General features: G+C 35.3%; 4 protein-coding genes across 5 annotated transcripts; 2 read left to right on the top strand and 2 right to left on the bottom strand.

The window, feature by feature from the left end:
- Nucleotides 1–502: 502 nt before the first annotated feature.
- Nucleotides 503–4,180, top strand: LOC145072297 (plant/protein, putative (DUF3411)). The gene is made up of 8 exons (XM_079018702.1): nucleotides 503–1,044; nucleotides 1,264–1,428; nucleotides 1,512–1,604; nucleotides 1,746–1,861; nucleotides 2,748–2,846; nucleotides 2,920–3,225; nucleotides 3,316–3,480; nucleotides 3,546–4,180. The coding sequence occupies exons 1-8, from the start codon at nucleotides 673–675 to the stop codon at nucleotides 3,832–3,834; spliced, it is 1,605 nt and encodes a 534-aa protein (XP_078874828.1). The 5' UTR covers nucleotides 503–672; the 3' UTR covers nucleotides 3,835–4,180.
- Nucleotides 4,181–8,831: 4,651 nt separating this feature from the next.
- LOC145074811 (uncharacterized) lies at nucleotides 8,832–11,777 on the bottom strand. The gene has a single exon (XM_079021136.1). It carries the CDS (start codon nucleotides 11,400–11,402, stop codon nucleotides 9,186–9,188), a length of 2,217 nt encoding a protein of 738 aa, XP_078877262.1. The 5' UTR covers nucleotides 11,403–11,777; the 3' UTR covers nucleotides 8,832–9,185.
- Nucleotides 11,778–13,641: 1,864 nt separating this feature from the next.
- LOC145072390 (pathogenesis-related thaumatin-like protein 3.5) lies at nucleotides 13,642–15,226 on the top strand. Its single transcript, XM_079018804.1, has 2 exons — nucleotides 13,642–14,406; nucleotides 14,966–15,226. The coding sequence occupies exons 1-2, from the start codon at nucleotides 13,697–13,699 to the stop codon at nucleotides 15,102–15,104; spliced, it is 849 nt and encodes a 282-aa protein (XP_078874930.1). The 5' UTR covers nucleotides 13,642–13,696; the 3' UTR covers nucleotides 15,105–15,226.
- LOC145072389 (uncharacterized) lies at nucleotides 15,076–20,335 on the bottom strand. Of its 2 annotated transcripts, none has more exons than XM_079018802.1 (11): nucleotides 19,966–20,335; nucleotides 19,491–19,722; nucleotides 18,830–18,977; nucleotides 18,604–18,723; nucleotides 18,324–18,481; nucleotides 17,832–17,997; nucleotides 17,340–17,476; nucleotides 16,587–17,253; nucleotides 16,104–16,216; nucleotides 15,720–15,975; nucleotides 15,076–15,498 (listed from the first exon to the last, which is right to left on the bottom strand). In XM_079018802.1, the coding sequence occupies exons 1-11, from the start codon at nucleotides 20,153–20,155 to the stop codon at nucleotides 15,217–15,219; spliced, it is 2,469 nt and encodes an 822-aa protein (XP_078874928.1). In that variant the 5' UTR covers nucleotides 20,156–20,335; the 3' UTR covers nucleotides 15,076–15,216. The 2 variants fall into 2 exon arrangements, with proteins under 2 accessions (XP_078874928.1, XP_078874929.1); XM_079018803.1 differs by having other exon boundaries at nucleotides 18,616–18,723.
- Nucleotides 20,336–20,646: the final 311 nt, after the last annotated feature.

The raw sequence follows: 20,646 nt of genomic DNA, 5'->3' as shown, positions 1-20,646 counted from the left end.
AGTAAACATTATTTATTGAACAAATTGTTCAAGATACGTAAGTTATACATGCAAAAACGCCGGTTACGATGTAAATGTAGGATCAAAGGCTACCATTAAATGATCGAAAATAACTCGTAACCACAACCAACCGAAGAGCCATCCACAATCGAATGCCACGTGGGAAAACAAAAGCGTTTGAAAGACCGTTGTTCCCAAACCGAGCTGAAATTGACATGACGCTACTTAGCCTAAAAACGCTACAAAAAAAAAAAAAAAAAAAAAAAAAAAAAAAAAAAAAAACTCTTAAGCTATATACACAACAAATAAAGATATTGTACTTATTTATTGATAGTTTAATATTGAACTTTTGTTGGAGTTGTTTAAACGTGTGTAGTTCTGGTAGGTGATTATCTTTTGCTGAGTCAATGGTTGCGTCACTCACCGATTCCATTACCGAGTGAACTCGGTATGTAGCTTGTCGTATGAATCGACGGCCAGCCATCATCTCTCCTTATCAAAACAACCCTGCACCCCTTCACAACTCCTCCTTCTCTTTCTCTCTCTAGAAAACCCCAGAGAGAGAACTCAAAATAACAAGGGTAAAAAACCCCCTTTTCATCATATCTCACTGTGAAACAACATCATCTTGTTTCTCTCTATCCAAAAACCGATAAAGATTTCAAAGGAAAAATGGCGCACACAGTGTTCCAGACTGCTCAAATTATGCCAATCAATACCCATCTCGTACCCACCGTCAAAACCTTATCATCAGCGCCGTCGAATCCTCTGTTACCGGTCTCTAATTACCGGGTTCTTCCGTTGACCCGGAAGGGTTTGATAGTGAAGAGTTCTTCGGCTATTGTTGATGGAGATGCTATGGCGGGACTTGAACGTTGTTTCAGGATGTCTCCGTCTTCAACACCGGAGTGCCCGCCGTCTTCCTCTTCGGCGCCGTCCCATGGACCGGTTATGAAGGGAGGACAATACGGTGCGTTTGGTGGAGTGACTCTGGAGAAATCTAAACTTGATATGACTCAGAAACAAACCAAGTCTAGTCCAGAGGTTTGTGTTTCTATTCAGTTTCGTAATTTTGTGCCCCATTCTATTTGATGATCATTAGGAAGCCTTCGTGGTTCCAATATTATAGTTTCGTTTATTAGAATCGACAGAGCTAATTTGAACCCTATTTGGGAATTGGGAATATACATAATAGTACAGTAATCTCAGTTTCTGATATGCATCGAGTATGACGAAAAAGTGATACCCTTGTTTCTTCTTCAGCTTGCAATCGGAGGAGGTGGGGGCAATATCGGAAAGAGCATTAATTTTGGTGGTGGTGATGGCGGTGATGATGATGGTGATGATGATGATTACTTTGATGAATTTGATGATGGTGATGAAGGGGATGAAGGTGGACTCTTTAGGAGACGGATTATTTTCCCAGAGGTTGTGAATCAAATCTATACCTTTTGATTTCTTCTTTTTTTAGCTTTAACTTATATGATTGAATATCATATAAACTCTGGCAGTTATTTGATCGGAAATTTCTTGAAGCTGTATTGAATGAGTGGTCAAAGACTATGATGGATTTGCCATCTGGACTCCGGCAAGCTTATGAAATGGTAAATGGTTTTCATAATTAGGTTTTGTTTAGTTGAATGGAATGGAATGGAATGAACCATTCCATTCCTTCCATGATTCCATCATACCAAACATAACCTTAACTGAATCATAATCTTTAATGTGTGTAATGGTGAAATTAGGGTTTGGTGAGCTCAGCCCAATTGGTAAGATATATAGCAATCAATGCAAGGCCAACAACTGCAAGGTTTATCTCGCGTTCGCTTCCTCAATCGTTGTCTAGGGGATTCATTGGCAGGTAAATTTACGGAAGTGCCCCTGTCAGTTGGGGGTTTCTCAGTGTTTGTTTTCATCATATTCTGTTGTCTCAACATAGGCACATTCTTCTGTAATTCTGTCATACTTGCATTCAAATTGATAACTAAAAAGCCTTTTGTCGAAAGGGAGGAAGTTAGAGGACATTTAAGGGGTTATTCTGGTAATTTGTTCAATGGAAATATGCAGGGTAATGTGAGGAAACTTGATGACCTTTAAGTTTTGATGATACTAATAGAAACCCGTATGTATAATAAGAGCACTAAGGCCTTGTTTGGTACTTAAATCTTTTGTTTAATGTTTGCATTCTTTTTACTTTAAACGAAATTTGTGATTTCTATTTATTTGACAATAAAACTAAAAGGGTTTTGGAAAGTCTTAACTTTTTTTCCAAAAAATAAGATGAAAGTTCAAAATCATTAGTTAACATCATGGTTTTAAAGTCAAATAGTCTGTACATGTTTTTGCTTTATTAAACCGATTTACAAGTTCTAAAATCAAGAATTCAATTTATAAGGGTTGTTTACAAATATAAGATATCGTTTCATCTTCTATATAAATGTAAACAACAAACAACCTGTGTGTATTCTCTTTTCTTTTAGATTCCTTTTATTTATCTGCCTTTTACATATACTCATGTAAATCTTTATTTTTATGATTCTCTAAAATATTCATACTTGTAAACATAACATTAAAAGCAAATTGTCATGAATAACCTTTTCTCAAAAGATCTGACATCACTACATCAGATCATTTGCTTAATTTGTATTTAACATAAAGTTCAAAATTTTCATTGCATGCAAATCTTATTTTCTAGTTTTAGTATTTTTTCATTCTCCCTTCATCTAAAATAAAAATGTTTTGAACAGAATGATTGCAGATCCTGCATTTTTATATCGAATCCTCTTAGAACAAGCAGCAACAATCGGTTCTTCCGTTTTATACGAGGTGAAAAATCGCAAAGAAAGGTACCAAAAATCACATAATATCATTATCATTATATGATTTTTTAAATTAATTTGTTATATATGTTTTTTATAGGATAAAGGAGGAATGGGATCTTGCTCTGATTAATGTGCTTACTGTAACCGCATGCAATGCGATGGTTGTTTGGTCACTTGCTCCATGTCGTTCATATGGAAACACTTTTCGGTTTGATTTGCAAAACACTTTGCAGAAATTACCAAATAATGTTTTTGAAAGAAGTTATCCAATGAGGGAATTTGACATGCAAAAAAGACTCCATTCCTTCTTTTACAAAGCTGCAGAGTTGTGTATGGTTGGCTTGACAGCTGGCGCACTCCAAGGTGGTTTGTCAAATCTTGTTGCTTCCAAAAAAGAAGCAAGGTAATGCCATTTTTTTAATCATTTTGAGTTGAATATCTTAAACTTGTGATTGATTGATTTGATTTTGATTTTGATTTTTTTTTTTGTTAGATTATCTTTGACAATTCCAAGTGTGAGTACGAATGCATTAGGGTATGGTGCGTTTCTTGGAATTTATGCAAACTTGCGTTATCAGCTTCTAAGTGGATTTGATAGAGCTATGGTCACTCAGTTTGATGTCATTGGAGTTGGATTGTTTTTTAGCACAGCCTTAAGGTATTCTAATCATTCAAAATTAGTTCTGAAGATTTTTTAATTAATTTAAAATAAAATAAATGCAGAATCATGAATGCACAATTAGGAGAGACATCAAGGCTAGCATGGCTAGGGGTGGAGGTGGACCCACTAGCCCATTCAGACGACTTGCTCAAACAAGCTTACAACAGACCATCTGAATCCAACAACACTTCTTCACCAAAATGGTTCTTATCCAAGAACGCAGTCACTTCAGGGCTCGGACTTCTAGGGTTCAACCAGGGTCAAAGTCAAACCTCCGGTGAGGGTGAGGCGGCACCACCACCACCTAAGGCCAGGAGAAAGAGAATTGTGAGGAAAAAGGTGACGACTTGAGTTGGATGGGTGGTTGAGTTTGGTGATCAATTTTGTAGGGTGACGTGGCTTGGCTGACTTATGATGATGATGATCCAGCTGGCAAAAATGAAGGTTTTCTTTTGACATTGACATGATGATGATGATGAGAATTGATAAAGAAGAAACTGGAATTATTTATGATTGATATGCTTCTTGTTATTACTTACACCAGTAAAGATTTTATGGAATTTTGTGTTCATCTCCTCATTTATGGCTTTTTACTTTTGGGAGTTTTCTGTAAACTCAAACTCAAGTTGTGAGTGTTAATTGTTAAACAAATAAGAGATTTCTCGTAGGAAAGAAAAGAAACCACCCCTTTAGTCCATTTATGATTCCTAATGTTTGCATATGTTTATTGTTTGTTGATTTTGACATAGGTATTGTTTGGGATTTCTTACTAAAAACAAATTCTACTTTTTTTTAGTAGAAGAGCAACTTATGTGTTACAAAACTAAATTTTTTAAAAAATGTATGAATTATCTTATGTGGTATCACAATAACTTGATGAGTTGTTTTTTTGTTTGACTTATTAGGATTATACATGGTAAATTACCAAAAAAGATATTTATATTATTGACAAAGAAAAAGAAAACAAAGCTTCAAAACTGTGTGATATATACATAGTTAAAAGAGTAAATTCGTTTTCGCCTATCAACAAGGGTAAATTCGTTCTCACCATGGACACATGGGTAAGAGTAAATTCGTTTTCACCTATCAAAAAGTACAAGTTAGTATTGGTATCTCACTCGTTGTTGTGGTTTTTGTAGATTGCTAGAAACAATTTTCTTTTCAAAAATAAAAAATCCAAAGTGCAATTCTCTGAGGAGGACGGATAAGATTCAAATTTAGTCTTATAATTGGATAACGTATAGAGCTAGATTTGTTAGATTAGGTTGGTTTTATTGATGTAATTCTCCTATCATTTCGTGTAACATATAATTTTCTCTAATGTATTGCTAGCCCGTTTAAATATATTTCTGCCGATAAAAAAAACCTATCAACAAGGAGTTTCAAATGGGTTAGAAATGTACAATTTATAGAAATATGTCTAATTGTCTATTTAATAAAGTTATGTGTAACGTCTCAAAAATAATAAGTAAAAATTTTATTTTTCATCCACTAAAATCCAATCATTTATTTGATCAAAAGCCAATTAGAATATAATGTGTTCTAGATATCAGAGTGAAATCAGAAATCGACTGTGCGAAATAAAACGCAAGGGGATGCCGTGCAATCAATCCGATCCATTTCCTTTAGAACCATAAGTACCTGAAAACATTTAAACATAAAACTGTAAATACAAAGCTTATCGAGTTCCCCAAAATACTATATACCATACATAACATACAAATGTGTGAATGTTGTGGTCCTCCCACAGTCTTACAATTATTCACTGTTGCAGTCCCCTACAGTCTTCGTTGCTATTGTCCTCCCATAGTCTTCCGTATGGGTGTCATGGTCATCCCATGGTATTTCATGCAGTTGCTATGGTCCTCCTATGGTCTTTCATACAAGAGTCATGGTCCTCCCATGGTCTATTATGCTAACGTTACAAGGATAGTCCAACAACCCATATAGTATAGCGAGAAGACTCACCTGAACTACTCATCAAAAGCTCAACAACAAAACATCTAACCCATGCTACCTAATGCCAAAATGAGACCAATCCTTAGACAAAAACTCAATCCTACTCAACTTTGACCAAAAGTCAAATTGATCAAAAATCAACGGTCAACGGTTAACAGTCAGCCACCATGTTGTGGCCAACCACTGACCATGTCGTGGTAGCCATTCGAAAAACAGTCGCATAGAAATATACCGCCACGCCGTGGGCACATCAAGACAAAACAGATGCGTTGCATCGCGTCACAACATCGTGAGCCATCCTTGTCCACGCCGTGGTTTTCGGCCAGGAAGACATTTCTTCCTTAAGAGCTTAATCCGTTAAGATAATCCTTAATACTTTCCAAAAAGGTTCTTTGCATAACAAAGGACCATAAAAATCATGACTTTATGGACATGCATGTCCAATGCATGTCTCACCCCAAATTAGGTCAAAATGCTAAGAAATGAAGTCAAAACTTCATGCATGACATCAAACAACTTGTGAGTCCAGATCTGAAATTGTTGACGTATCTCACCTGAAGAAACTTCAAAGGATAACAGATCCGTCAACTCAAGAACTGTTGGGTTTTGAGCATAACATCATTCCTATGGTGTACATGCCACCCTAATTGCTTTGGATCTAGGTTTTTCTAATTTGAACATACAACTATGAATACCAAAGCAATAACCCTATAACTAGCATACATATATCGAAAATCACATATGATTAGGGTTCGAAACTTTACCTCACTTGTTATATTGTAATAACAAGAATTCCTTGACCTTTGAAAGTTTAGTGCCCCAAGTGTTGCATCTCTAATGGAGTCACAAACACCACTAGCAACAAGGAAGAACAAGAGATAGAGGAGGAGGCTTCAAAAGTCGGCTAGGGTTCCTTCTAAAGGCATCGACCAATTTTAAGAGCCATTGGGGTTCCTTTTATAGTTGAGGATTACTAGGGTTTTCAACTTGGAAACCTTGATTCCCTTTCTTAGGCCCAAGCAACATATTGACTCCTATTTGTCAAGCCTTGGATGAAATCTTTATGGACTCACATATAGATTTCGTCCACCTTACACCAATAAGGTCCATGAGCCCAAACTATAAGTATTACTGATTTACATAATCAGTCCCCGCTTATTTAATCAGTCTCTTTTGATTACCAAATTAATAACAAATTAATTTCTGATCAATACTAATTAAATAATATGATTTCTCAATTAATATATTATTCTTATAATATATTATCCATCCGTGCCTATGGAATCTGTTATATAATATACACCACGGAAATTTGCTAGGGAGTCATCACCACAAAATTTGCTAGGGAGTCATCACCACATAATTTGCTAGGGATTCAGCACCACGGAATTTGCTAGGGATCTACAACCACGAAATTTGCTAAGGATCCACAACCATGGAATTTGCTAGAGATTCATCACCACGAAATTTACTAGAGATTCACCACCACCGAATTTGTTAGGGATTCACCACCACGACATTTGCTAGGGATTCATCACCATGAAATTCCCTTTCTTAGGCCCTAAGCAACATATTGACTCCTATTTGTCAAGCCTTGGATGAAATCTTTATGGACTCACATATAGATTTCGTCCACCTTACACCAATAAGGTCCATGAGCCCAAACTATAAGTATTACTGATTTACATAATCAGTCCCGCTTATTTAATCAGTCTCTTTTGATTACCAAATTAATAACAAATTAATTTCTGATCAATACTAATTAAATAATATGATTTCTCAATTAATATATTATTCTTATAATATATTATCCATCCGTGCCTATGGAATCTGTTATATAATATACACCACGGAAATTTGCTAGGGAGTCATCACCACAAAATTTGCTAGGGAGTCATCACCACATAATTTGCTAGGGATTCAGCACCACGGAATTTGCTAGGGATCTACAACCACGAAATTTGCTAGGGATCCACAACCATGGAATTTGCTAGAGATTCATCACCACGAAATTTACTAGAGATTCACCACCACCGAATTTGTTAGGGATTCACCACCACGACATTTGCTAGGGATTCATCACCATGAAATTTGCTAGGTATTCATCACCACGGATTTTGCTAGGGATTAACTACAACAAAATTTGTTATGGAATAACTACCATGGAATTTGTGGTGGAATCCTACAACGGAATACCATCTACAACGTTTCATTCTGTTGTCACATTTGCGACATACTGATTGTTTCCCTAGCAAACCCTCGCTACAAGGTTTTTTGGGATGAAAATTGGCCGTCGCAAATTCCATCGCTATTCGTCTTTTGCAACGGAATTTCAGCTTTTTGCAACAGATTCCTTCCCTAGAAAAATCGTGTTTATTCTTGTAGTGGTCGCCTTTCCTTTTACAACACCTAAGGGCCAGATACGCCTTTTTGGTCATGCTAAGAAGATCGGTGTCTCCCAATTTAATTAATTACATATACAAACCTTTACACATTTAGTTTAATTAACTTTTACAACAATCATAACGTACATGTATGTTCCTTTCATGTTCCATATTCAATATTATTGGCTATATGTTTTACGTGGGTAACCTACGTTGGCAACCTTATTTCTGGTCTTTTTACTTTATGTTCCGGATAAAATTGATCCCTTGATCAAGTCCTAACTAGAAATCTCTTAAAAAAAGACAAGAAATCGTTTGGATTCGAGGCGAAAGCCTTCCCCGCCGTTACGGAGTTCTTCTGCTCTAATCTCCGAAATCGAAGGACTTCATACGGGCTGAGGACTTGGTATTGATTCATGCAAAGATGCTCCTCTAAAGCTGGAATAAGGGATTGCCCACTTCACCACCTTGAAGAGCAGTGGCTCTGTTGTTTTGCGCGCCTACGGAGAGAGACTCAAAAAGTACCGACGCTCAATCGAAAGAAAGGTGGATTAAGTGATGTTAGTTTGTTATATTTGTGCGCTTAAGCTCTCCCTCCATTTGTTTCTTTAACTTTGCAAGCTCTCTTTACTAACATTCCATGAATCTCACTCACTGTAGCTCACGTGTCCTACTCACTATAGATCACGTACCCAACTCATTATGGATTCACCACGGAACTCCTCTATGATCGATTCTCATAGTCCGTGGATATCTTGGGATGTTGAGGATGCACCTCATGTTGTCTTGAATCTCCTTTTCCCCTTTTCTCAACCCCTCTAGTTCTTGAATCTTCTCCTAATTAAACAAACCTGTTGTAATACCACTTGTTATGCTTGTCATGAATTTGTTTCTACAAGTTCACTATACGACCCTTAGTACTCATTCCAAATCAACCTAACTCGAGCCTTTATGTCAAACAAGGCAAAGCAAGCAAGTAAAACCAAGTATGAACAACTCAAGAACTAAATGAGAATTATAATCCCTCTATTACTCTTCAAGTGCTTATATAGGAGAGAACTACATTGTCTACTCAAAATAAGATATGTATACAAACAAATTACAAGTAACTATCTATTTATAGTAGACAAGCAAATAAATGGAAACTGTTCTAGAAAATTATGTTCTAAATATTTACAAGAAAGTTTCTAGACAACTTTTACCATTTTATCCTTCCATCATCTTCTTGATATTTCTTGAAGGTTCATGATCCTTGTAGAATTTTCCAACATCTAATTGACTTTGCATAACTAACATTAATCGTATACCATAGTTATTCAACCTTTATACTCACATTTCTTATGTCTAATTTATGTAGCATCAAAAAAAGGTTTCATTTGTGTCACTAACATGAGCCAATAGTGCCTTCAAGTCACCACCAAAATTACTATTTTCTCCCTTCAACCCCTCACCAGACACAAAGACATGGACTTGATTTCTAACCTCAATCCAACTACACCCCGGTTGCTTCAATCCTCTTCTCTCTTTCAACTTCTCCCTCACTCTCTCCACCACCTCCCACCGCCCTGCTGCCGCATTCACATTCGACAACATCACAAAACCCGAACCCTTCTCCGGTTCAATCTCCGCCAGCTTCACCGCCACAACTTCCGCCACCTTCAAATCACCCCCCGCACGACAACCATCGAGCAAAGCACCCCACACCCCCGCATTACCACCCATTTTCATCTCCTCCACCATCCGTAAGGCAGTTTCCGTCCGCCCTGCTCTTCCAAGCAAGTCCACCATACAACCATAATGCTCCGGCAACGGATCAATCGAGTACTTTTTAACCATCGATTCAAAAACCCTAAACCCTTCATCCACCAAACCACCATGGCTACACGCAGATAAAACACCGATGAACGTGACCTCATCTGGGATAACTCCGGCGACCTCCATAGCCTCCATTACCTTCACCGCCTCTTTCCCATATCCATTCAAAGCATACCCATCGATTAAAGAATTCCATGAGACGACATCTGTCCGTGTAGTATAACAAAATACCCGTTTTGCCCTTGACATGTGACCACATTTTGCGTACATAGTAATCAAAGAGTTTGTCACATATATGTCTTCTTCATAACCTGTCTTCAAAACAATCTGATGAACTTGTGTCCCCAATTGTAAAGATGCTAAATTTGCGGATGAGCTTAAAGTTGAAGCATATGTAGATTCATCTGGTTTATAACCATTTTGTAACATTAATCCAAAATACTTGAATGCATCAATGTAAAACCCGTTATGGGTAAAACCCGAAATTAAGGAATTCCAAGTGACTATGTTCTTGTGTTCTGTTTTGTTGAAGAACGCAAGGGCTTTATCCATTTGATTATCTTGACCATAACCTGCAATCATGGTGTTCCAAGAAACCACGTCTTTTTTCACCATCTTTTTGAAAAGATCGAGTGCTTCCTCCATGATTCCGTTTTGAACATAACCCACAATCATCGTGTTCCAACAAACAGTATCTCGATTGTGTACTTGATTGAAGATTTCACGGGCCTCGATGATTCTATTGTTTTGGGCGAATCCTGAGATCATTGCAGTTTGAGCTCCGGTGTTTTTGTATGGCATTTGATCGAGCAGTTGGCGGGCTTGGTCTATGTTACCAATACGTACGTATCCATTGATCATGGTGGTCCACGAGACTGCGTTTTTTTCTGGCATTTGGTTGAATAGGGTTAAAGCTTCATGGATTTGGGAGTTTTGGACGTAAGCTGCTATCATGGCGTTCCATGAGACTGTATTCTTAACTGGCATTTCATCGAACAGTTTCCTGGCGTCCATGATTTGACCGTTTCTACCAAGCCCAGATAAGATTGTGACCCAAGAAATGATATTTGGATTCGGGGTACTCTTGAAGAAACTCCAAGCAGAATCGAAATCACCAATTTGAGAAAACCCATCGACCATTAAGTTCCAGGAAACTACATCTTTGACTGGGATTTGCTCGAAGAACTTTGAAGCTATACTCATTTCTCCAATCTGGGTATAACCTCCAAGCATTGAATTCCAAGAGACTAAATCTTTCACAGGCATTTCATCGAACAGTTGTCTAGCTTCCTTAAGTTTTCTATGATTTACATAGCCTGAAATCATAGCATTCCAACAAGCTGGGTTCGTCTTATCAGGCATTGAATTAAATAAATTTCTCGCCTTTTCAAGCTCCCCGTTCCGAGTATAGCAAGTGATCATCAGAGTCCAGGTGAAAACGTCTCTTTGAGGCATTTGATCAAACAGCTGACGTGCCTTTTCGACTCTGTCATTGTGCAAACAACCCGCAATCATCGTGTTCCAAGAAACAACATTGCGGCGAGGCATTTTATCGAATAGGTTTAATGCATCTTTAACTCTTCTATTTTTCGCGTAGACAGAGATCATCGAGTTGAATGTCACAGTGTTCCGATGAGTCATTTCGTTGAACAATTTACAGGCTTCTTCGACCCTACCCGTTTTGCCAAACTGGGTTATCTTGCTATTTTGCTGAAAGAGAATGCTCCCATTCTCGACGACAGATTGAATCCTCGCTTTCATGATTGTTGAATACAGGCTCAAATACCAACAATAATATCACATGCTCAAGACCATCTTGTTGGTCCAATTAGACCCATCCGCAGAAGTGAATCATTTAGTTAGGAGACTTCCTTTGAACAGCATGATTATATGAACTTTAGGTTGAAGGTTGCATGTTTTGCTTTTGACAAAAAAACACCACTCACTAAGGAATGGAATATGGTATTGAGGGGTAATGGAAAAAAGGCATGTTTGGTAAGGAATGGAAAGACCCATCATTGAAGCAATTCCATTCATTCAAAATTTCAAATTACCGTGTTTTCATTTCTTGGGGTACCCCCGTTTTTTTATTCCATTCCCTCCGGATAGTTTTTATTTTCCCAAATTGCCCTCTATCATCTTCTCAAATCGGAAGAAGATGCACGACCTCACTAATAATCAGCATCATATCTTCCAATTATTGAAGAATAGATACCGATTCTACCCTTTGATGGTAATCACAATCTTATTTTCCCTCAAAATGGCATAGCATTAACCAACCAAATCATCTCTATAAAATCGATTCCTGTTTAAATGTTAGTAAAAGGGTAACAAGTGATTAAAAAAAAAGTTACATATCAACTAGACTCGATTCTATCCCTGTCAAGTCGTTTTGATATATGTTTTAGAAAGCTAAATATATGAGATAATCAAGTTTAAATGAAATAAAGGTGGAAAACTAGATGTTGGAGCTCATTTGCTTTAAAATTTAGGAAAATGACATAAAAGCCCTTAAGTTTTCACAAAAATATCGGTTTTACCCTTAGACGTGTTTTATGTCTAGTAAAGCCCGAAGTTTTGTTTAATTTGTTCATTTTTACCCTTGTAGCCGATTTCCAGGCAACCTACCGGTTACCTAATGCCAGTAAAGCCCTTGAATTTTCAAAAATATTCGGATTTATCCTTAAGTTTTTCAAAAATGTTCGGATTTACTCTTACCTTGATTGTTATTATTATTATTATTATTATTATTATTATTATTATTATTATTATTACATTTTTAAATGTATAAAAATATTTGATATGTTTTTAATTCATTTTTATACATATTATTATTATTATTATTATTAATACATTTTTACATGTATAAAAATATTTTATACACACATTTTTAAATGTATACACATATTTTTACTAATATAAATATAATTTTAAAAATATATATACTTGTATTTAATATTTATATATACATTTGATAGCCCATGTAAACCTGTAGAAATGTATTTATACATATTTATATGGTTTTTGCAAAATCAACAATTGACGATATTTTTTACTTTATCAAGATTTAGGGTTTTCAAATGTATATAAATACTAAATACAAGTACATATATTTTTAAAAATATATCTATATTAGTAAAAAAAATATTTTTATACATTTAAAAATGTATGTATAAAATATTTTTATACAATTAAAAATATAATAATAATAATAGTAACCAAAATAACAATCAAGGTAAGGGTAAATCCGAACATTTTTAAAAAACTTAAGGGTAAATCCGAATATTTTTGAAAATTCAAGGGCTTTACTGACATTAGGTAACAGGTAGGTTACCTGGAAACCGGCTACAAGGGTAAAAATGAACAAATTAAACAAAACTTCGGGCTTTACTAGACATAAAACACGTCCAAGGGTAAAACCGACATTTTTGTGAGAACTTAAGGGCTTTTATGTCATTTTCCCTTAAAATTTTCATCCCTTTATATTGGTATTCATTTAAAGATACTAATATAATTTGTGTATGTGGTCATTTACGATCTTTTTGATAGTTTTTACCTTTTGGGTAAATAAAAGAAATGTCTAATTTTTTTTAATTAATGATACGAGATGTATATATTGAATAACCAAAACACACTGTTGTTTTTTAAAAGAAATCAAAGATTTTAAAAACCCGATCTTTAGAGTTTATGTATAAAAATGGGGGTTTGACTATTAACTTATTAATTTATGGTCTAGAGATGTTAATAAGATATTATTATGTTAGCAAATTCCCAATATTATTTGATAAGTTATTATAAGGGTACATGATAAATTGTTGAATAATAATAAAGTGCACATATGATTCTGTATCATGGTACATAAAACACTCTGGTGTCACAAGGAAGATGTGAACATACAAAAATGGTGGAAGCAAGGTATAATGTGATGAGTAAGTATTCTATCACTCCTTAACACTCTTTCTTCCCATTTCTTTTTCCAATATAAAAACACACACTCACACACTCTTTCACACACACACAACCAAACCAACTACACTCATTAGTCATTAACCATCATGCACTCTTCCATTCAAATCATCCTCCTATTTACCCTATTATCAAGGGCAAACTTGTCAAATTGCATGAACCTCACAATCATCAACAACTGTCACGAAACCATCTGGCCGGGTATAACCGCCACCAACACCACCCTCCCAGGTGGCGGTTTCGTCCTAAAACCAGGCGAAACCGTCATCTACGCCGCCCCACCAGGGTGGGGCGGCCGTATATGGGGCAGAACCGGATGCAATTTCGACAAAAACGGCAACGGCACGTGCCAAACCGGATCATGCGGTACAACGCTAACCTGCACCACCCCGGGCACCCCGCCCGCGTCAATTGCCGAATTTACCCTCGGTGACACTGCTTTTTACGATGTTAGCCTTGTGGATGGATTCAACTTGCCACTTACGGTTACACCGATTGAAGGGAAAGGGGAATGTAGCATTGCTGGATGTGATACGGATCTTAGGGTTAATTGCCCACCGGAGCTAAGTTTCCGGTTAGATGGGAAAACAGTTGCATGTCGGAGTGCGTGTAATGTTTTTGATTCCGATGAGTTTTGTTGTAAAGGAATGTACTCAAATCCAGTCACGTGTGTCCCAACAAATTACTCAAAGATTTTCAAAACGGCTTGCCCCGTTGCATATAGCTACGCTTACGATGATCCCACCAGCATTATAACATGTTCAACTACCGATTTTGTCGTCTCATTTTGTTCACCAAGGTATGTGTAAAAATTAAATATCACGTGGCCCACAACTTAAATTTAGCGAATAGCATTCGATTCTTATTTTCTAACTACCATAACACCAAAAAAAAAAAAACATTATCACCAAATTTTATTTCCATTCCAGCCACACTAAATAATGCATTAATTAAAAACATTATATGTTAATATTCTAATAATAGAGTGGCGTATTCTTTTTAGTCTTACACTATTTTTATTGGAACATAACAATTATGATATTTAATTAGTTATATTTCAATTTCTAAATATCTTATGTTATGAAAGCTTTGCTAAACTAGAAGTGACAAATTTACGATGCATATTAAACATTTAGATGCCATGTTTAATATTAAGCTAATACAAAACTTCATGATAAAGTTTTTATAACATTTTTTTTAATTGATATGCTAAGATTTATACGGGATCCGTTGTATAAAGTATAAACAACCCCACTTGAACTTGTGATTGTTATTAATACTTATTATAATATGCAAACAAGAAAATTCGATAAAAACTATTTATCAGTTGACTTTTTTTTTTGCCCCACTAATTGCAGGAATCAGACACAACAATGCTCGTATCATGACAATAAACTTGTATGTAACGGGTCAACGAGGTCAAAGTCAACGCCTTACATATGGCTATTTTTCATGTTTTTTTTGCCAATTGTGATTCAAATCCGAATTATATCTTGAAGAGATCATCTGTACAGTATATAATCATGCTACCTAAATTCTATGAACAAAATCAATCTCTGTACAAATATTATCGAGTAAAAAGTTACAACACGATAAATGGATTTTGACTTTACTGCTTATCCCGAGTTCTTTCTAATTTTGGAAAGTCATTTGTTTCCTTGTTTTGACTTTTGGCATCTTTGTCATCAAATGGCAACACTGAAACAGGGGCAGCAGGCACTGTGTTCCAACGAGCTTTTAAAAAGCTTTTGAGCTTTATAACCATTTCTTTCCTGAACTCAAGTTCTTGTGTGAAAAGATCAAGTACAAGAAAGGAAAGAACATATTTGAAAGGTATAGTAAGGAGAACCACAGAACCCAATAAAAGTACCATGGCAACTTCCATTGTTATCTGAAAAAAAAAAAAAAAAAACTATTTATAGTCTGCATTTTGTAGTTATGCAGGATAGAACAGGTTGTACTGTGTCTGTGTCTGTGTCTGTGTCTGTGTCTGTGTCTGTGTCTGTGTCTGTGTCTTGTGTCTGGGACCAAGACTGAGACTGATGTCAATGGAACAAAAGTATCACTTTCCATAAAAGGAAAGATTGATGAAGTGTATAAGTATTAACTAACCTGTGGTTGGCCTGCAAGAAGAATAGTGCGAATTTTTAGAAGAGAAACGTTAATATTTTGCATATATTTTTCCACATCACGCATGGCTTCTTTAACAGCTATGATTTTTTCAATGGTGTTAGAAGGTGGTTGATCACGTATGGTGATTATGCCAAATGTTCTTCCAAGGCGCCCTTGCTCTTTCAACCCCTTCAATACTAACATGCTTGATGCCAAAATTATCAATGTCATTGGGAACACATAAGATAACAAATTCCTGAAACCCAAAATAGCATTATACCTTGTAAGTATGTTTCAACTTATAGAAAGACTTAGCTAAGCATAAAGCTTTAGTTATTTCATGTATGTAAATACTTTATGCAACAATATTTAATAGGTTTTTACCTGAAGATGAGTGCGTATAAAAATGCAAGAAAAGATGTGGTCAAATGTGGCTCTTCCCAACGTCGAAGTTTTCCAAAGTTTTTTGCAATGAATGTTAAAGGAAGTATGAGCTCCTAAAGTATAAAAAGAAAATGATGAAAGATATTATAAAGATGCTATGAATTTCAATATTTTGACTAAGGTTGCTTTTGTTACATGGGATAAACAATACCACGGGACTAGACAAGCTTTTTAGGGATGTTTTTGATGATGAGGACGAGGAGGGCATTTACGTCTTTTCGCATAGATGTGAGGTCGAAGAGCAAGTCTTGTCTTTAGTTCATTTGTATCGGGTGGGGCAAAAATGTCAACTTTTGTCCCATTGACATCAGTCTTAGTCTTGGTCCCAATAACATAAAACACAGTACAACCTGTTTTGTCATGTCTTGTTCTGCATAACAAATGGGGTCTAAATAAAGTCTAAAAGATATCATAAATTTTAACCTTGAAAAGGTCAATATTACTAGGAATCCCTTCAATCATGGCAGCATCAATTGTAGCTTGTGTCTTTTCAACTTCCGTGTATTTTTCCCGAAATATTTTTGATGCTTTTTCAACCAACATTTTATCCGCAACCACAAGATTTTTACTCAAAACAAGTGCATGTTTCATCAAACTATTCTTCCAAAAAGCAACCGAACTACTAGAACTCCATGATGGATGTCTCATCCACTTCCTTAAATAAACACCTCCATCAATATCAAACACATGACTACTATTATAAGCTCCTTCATTTGAAGATGACTCAATCTTTGTAAATCTTGAAGTCAATTGTCCACCCCAACAATTTACTGCTAAAGTTTGACAAACGATTTCTCCAAAGGGTGCGTTTTGTAAATATGAAAAGAGGACAAGTTTTGTAGGCTCATCTAGGAGTTTTCTACTAAATTGAAGAGCTTGGAGTCTTGCAATGCCATTAATGGCATAAGATGTGGCACGTTTATTGCCCTTTTGAGCACCATAAACATGGTGTATGGATTGATCACCTTCTTTAGGTCCAAAGTCTCGTATGAATTGGTATAAAGAAATGACTTCTTTGACAAAAGCAAACCATACATCTCGCCTCATTTCACCTCCCAAATCAACAAATTCAAGTACCCATGGCTTTAATCTGATAAGTTTGGGAATGTATTTTAGTGAGTTGATGATAAAGATTCTTGATATGTGAAACAGATGAGTTTTTGAAAGCTTACTCACTCGGGACCAGAGGTAACAGAAATGGCAGAATCAAAAAGATCCGACCCGAATGGGCCGACCCATGTTTTTTCGACCCGTGACCCGGGTCTTGTAAGATCCATTCTAATAACATCCCCTTGGCCTTTCAATCCAATTGCCTACAAAGGAAAACATAAATAAGAGCAAATTTGTAAGAAAAAAAATTTAAAACTTGTTTTCTTGACTTCCTCTATGAAGTCGTTCTTTCTTTATTAAGTAAAAAAGAAACTCGTATTCATATATAGCTTACAAGATCATGTTATGGAAAAACTAAACAAGGGTAATTTTGTAAAATGTTAGGACATAATGGGAAAGGCTTTATTAAGTCGCTCTTTCTGCATTAAGTCAAAAAGAAAGACTCATATATATATATATATATATATATATATATATATATATATATATATATATAACTTACCAGATTAAGTAAAAAAGAAACAAGATTAAGTTTTTGTAAAGTGACACAAAATGTACCTCATAGTAAAGTGCTTTGTCAGTGAGTGTTAGTTTTCCAGGCCATGCAATGTTATTTTCCCATTTAAGAACAGGTCTCTTTCTGCTAGATCCAAGGCATAAGATTCTCTCTGTTGAAATATGAGGAGTTCCTTTTGGAAGATATGATTTCCTTCCTTCATACACTCTTAAGAAAAAAAAAATCAATCATCAGTTGCAAAACATCAAGAAAATTATTTGTTTATAATGTGCTAATAAGATCAAAAAGTTGAAGTACAATATTATAATTGGATAGTTTTTTATTCCAAAGAGAAAAGATTGAAGGTGCAATGTGTAATAGAAAGAAACAAAAGCAGGATGTTATAATTATAATACACATATAAGCGAAAGTGTGTTGCTATTTCTTACTTTAATCAAACTAAAAGTTTTTCTATGTATCGAAAGGTGAACAGTAAACTAATAGAAAATCATGAGTAATGAATGAAATTATGAAACTATTAGCAAGAAGCTCACTTGAGAAGTTCATTGATATATTTGGAAAATGCATGAAATGAGATGCTTCTTTGATCACCAGCAAGAGCCTTGAAAAGATTATGCACTGTTGCCCAATCTGCTAGGCCTGAAATAGCAGGGGCAATTCGGACAAAAGCCTCCTCTCCTACAAGCTTCCTCTTCAATATATAAAAAAAATAAATAACAAGTTACTTAAGCTTTACTTTCCTCTTCAATAGTTTATTCAAATTAAAAAATTAAAACAAGACAAGTAGTGAAAAATGAGGGAAGTATTACGTACAGAAAAGTGAACCTGAAATGAAGCTTTATCTCCAATATTACTCCAAGAATCCTTCTTATTTGCATACGGATGCTCCCATGCAAGCATGGTTATATATACAAGTCTTTGGAATGCTGGATCCTATTGTAATTTGTAACAACAAAGTCAAAGAAAGTCAATATCCCTTTTTAGCTCAAATTATGAAAAGAAAAACTGAGAAATCATAAAGTAAATTGGGCCCACGAACCTTAAGGCAAGGATGAATTTCGGAACTATCTCTTGATAAGAATCTAAAGCAACAATATTCAACCAAATTACGTGCATCATTAGACACGTATTGAGGGACAAGCGCTTTAAAGATTCTTTGCATTTTCTTCCCAGTTAATCCATTCATCCTGCATAGCTTAAACTTCAAAAAGTTACAAACTTTTTTGTTTATTTTTATGAACAATGTCATTAAATAGTAACCAAGTTTTGGATGTGTTACACTTAGGTACCTCGAGTTTCATTTTTGTTCCATTCTCATGAAAGTTTATGCTTTTTGTTACATTTCTATGAAAACTAACATCAAAGTTTGCCTAAATAGATAAATATATAATTTTTCTTTTTCTTATGACATGGAAATTCGATGTCAATTCCAACTCAATGCAAATAAGTTACAAATTTACATCTTTGTTTTTTAAATAGGTCAACAGAAAATGCTAAAATGTTAGGTGTAATGCAAGAAATAGCAAAGCACTTTCTTGTTTATTTATAAAGCATTTCCTATTAAAAAATTATACAATGAAAAATCAACCAATTTATATAATTGGGTAGATTTTCATAAGTACAATGAAAGTAGAATATTATCATACACATATAAATGAAAGTTGGTTGCTATTTTTTGAAATTTAGAAGCTTATGCTCACCTGCTAAACTGCTCAATAGAAACAATGGCAGCCAAAGAAAGATCACCGCCGGCTGTTCTGCCATCAACAGTCTGCTCCGCCATGAAGAATTCCTCCATGTCATCCATCTCATATGCGTTTCCCATTTTTGTAGGGTTTTTATCTTGAACATTCTTCACGAGTGGAGATGCCACTTCGCTAAAAAAATTCGTTGTTTTTGATACCCAAATGTTTAAAGCATCTTGCATCGAACCTTTCACAACATAAATAAAGAAAAACGATAACTGATTGCACAATCAACTGACTTTAAAACGACTGAAATTACCCTCGACTTATTCTCATCAAAATAACTAATTTCAAGAAAACCCACAATGGAAATCTTGATAACAGATAAATTTAACGAAAACCCACGAAGAAAACAAGATTTTTTTTTCGACTAAAAGAGTGAATTATTCAATTTGAATGAAGAATAAATGATATGGTCAGGACTACTCACTGCGATCGAAGTCATTTAGACGCAATTTCATATCACCAAAAGACTGGCGCATAAGCTTGAAACCATTTTTGTTCTCTGAAGAAGAAGAAGAAGAATTATTGGCACAGGAAACGATCTTACAGAAAGCTTGGTGGTGGTGTTTTGGGATTAAGGAAAAGAGTTGAGGGGTTTTTGAGAAATTTGTTTGCATTTTTTTTGAATTTGATTATGTGAGATGAAAAAAAGGAGTATACTGTTGAAGATTCATATACAGAAGCTTTTTGTTCAGAATAAGGAAATTTGGTTGTCGACAAAGAGAAGAGGGAGTGTTTGTTTTGGTGAGTTCGTTCACATGGTGGTGGTGGGTGGCCAATGGCGGTGTTTAATGATTGGTCCATTTATCGGTATTACTAAAACGGGTCGGGTATGAGTTTAGAGATTTTATGTGGAAATTTTTTGGATTTATATATGAATTTTTTGACCCTACAATTCAAATTTTGTTATGAAAATAACTTCTAGCTTATCCACAAATCTTTAAAAATATGGTGTTTTTTTGGGACAATATGTTATGTTTTTGTAGTTGATGGATAATAATCACCTATTCACAAGTTTAAAAAGTCCCTTTTCTTATTCATTGTTCCTAAAATAAAACACAAATTTGAAACTATGTTATTTGTTTGGATAACAAGAATATCACATGAC

This window comes from Lactuca serriola, chromosome 9, assembly GCF_051521515.1.
Source record: "Lactuca serriola cultivar US96UC23 chromosome 9, Lser_US96UC23_V15, whole genome shotgun sequence".
Taxonomy (NCBI): Eukaryota; Viridiplantae; Streptophyta; class Magnoliopsida; order Asterales; family Asteraceae; genus Lactuca; species Lactuca serriola.
The sequence above is the reverse complement of the archived record's forward strand: the minus strand, read 5'-3'. Positions and strand labels throughout refer to the sequence as shown.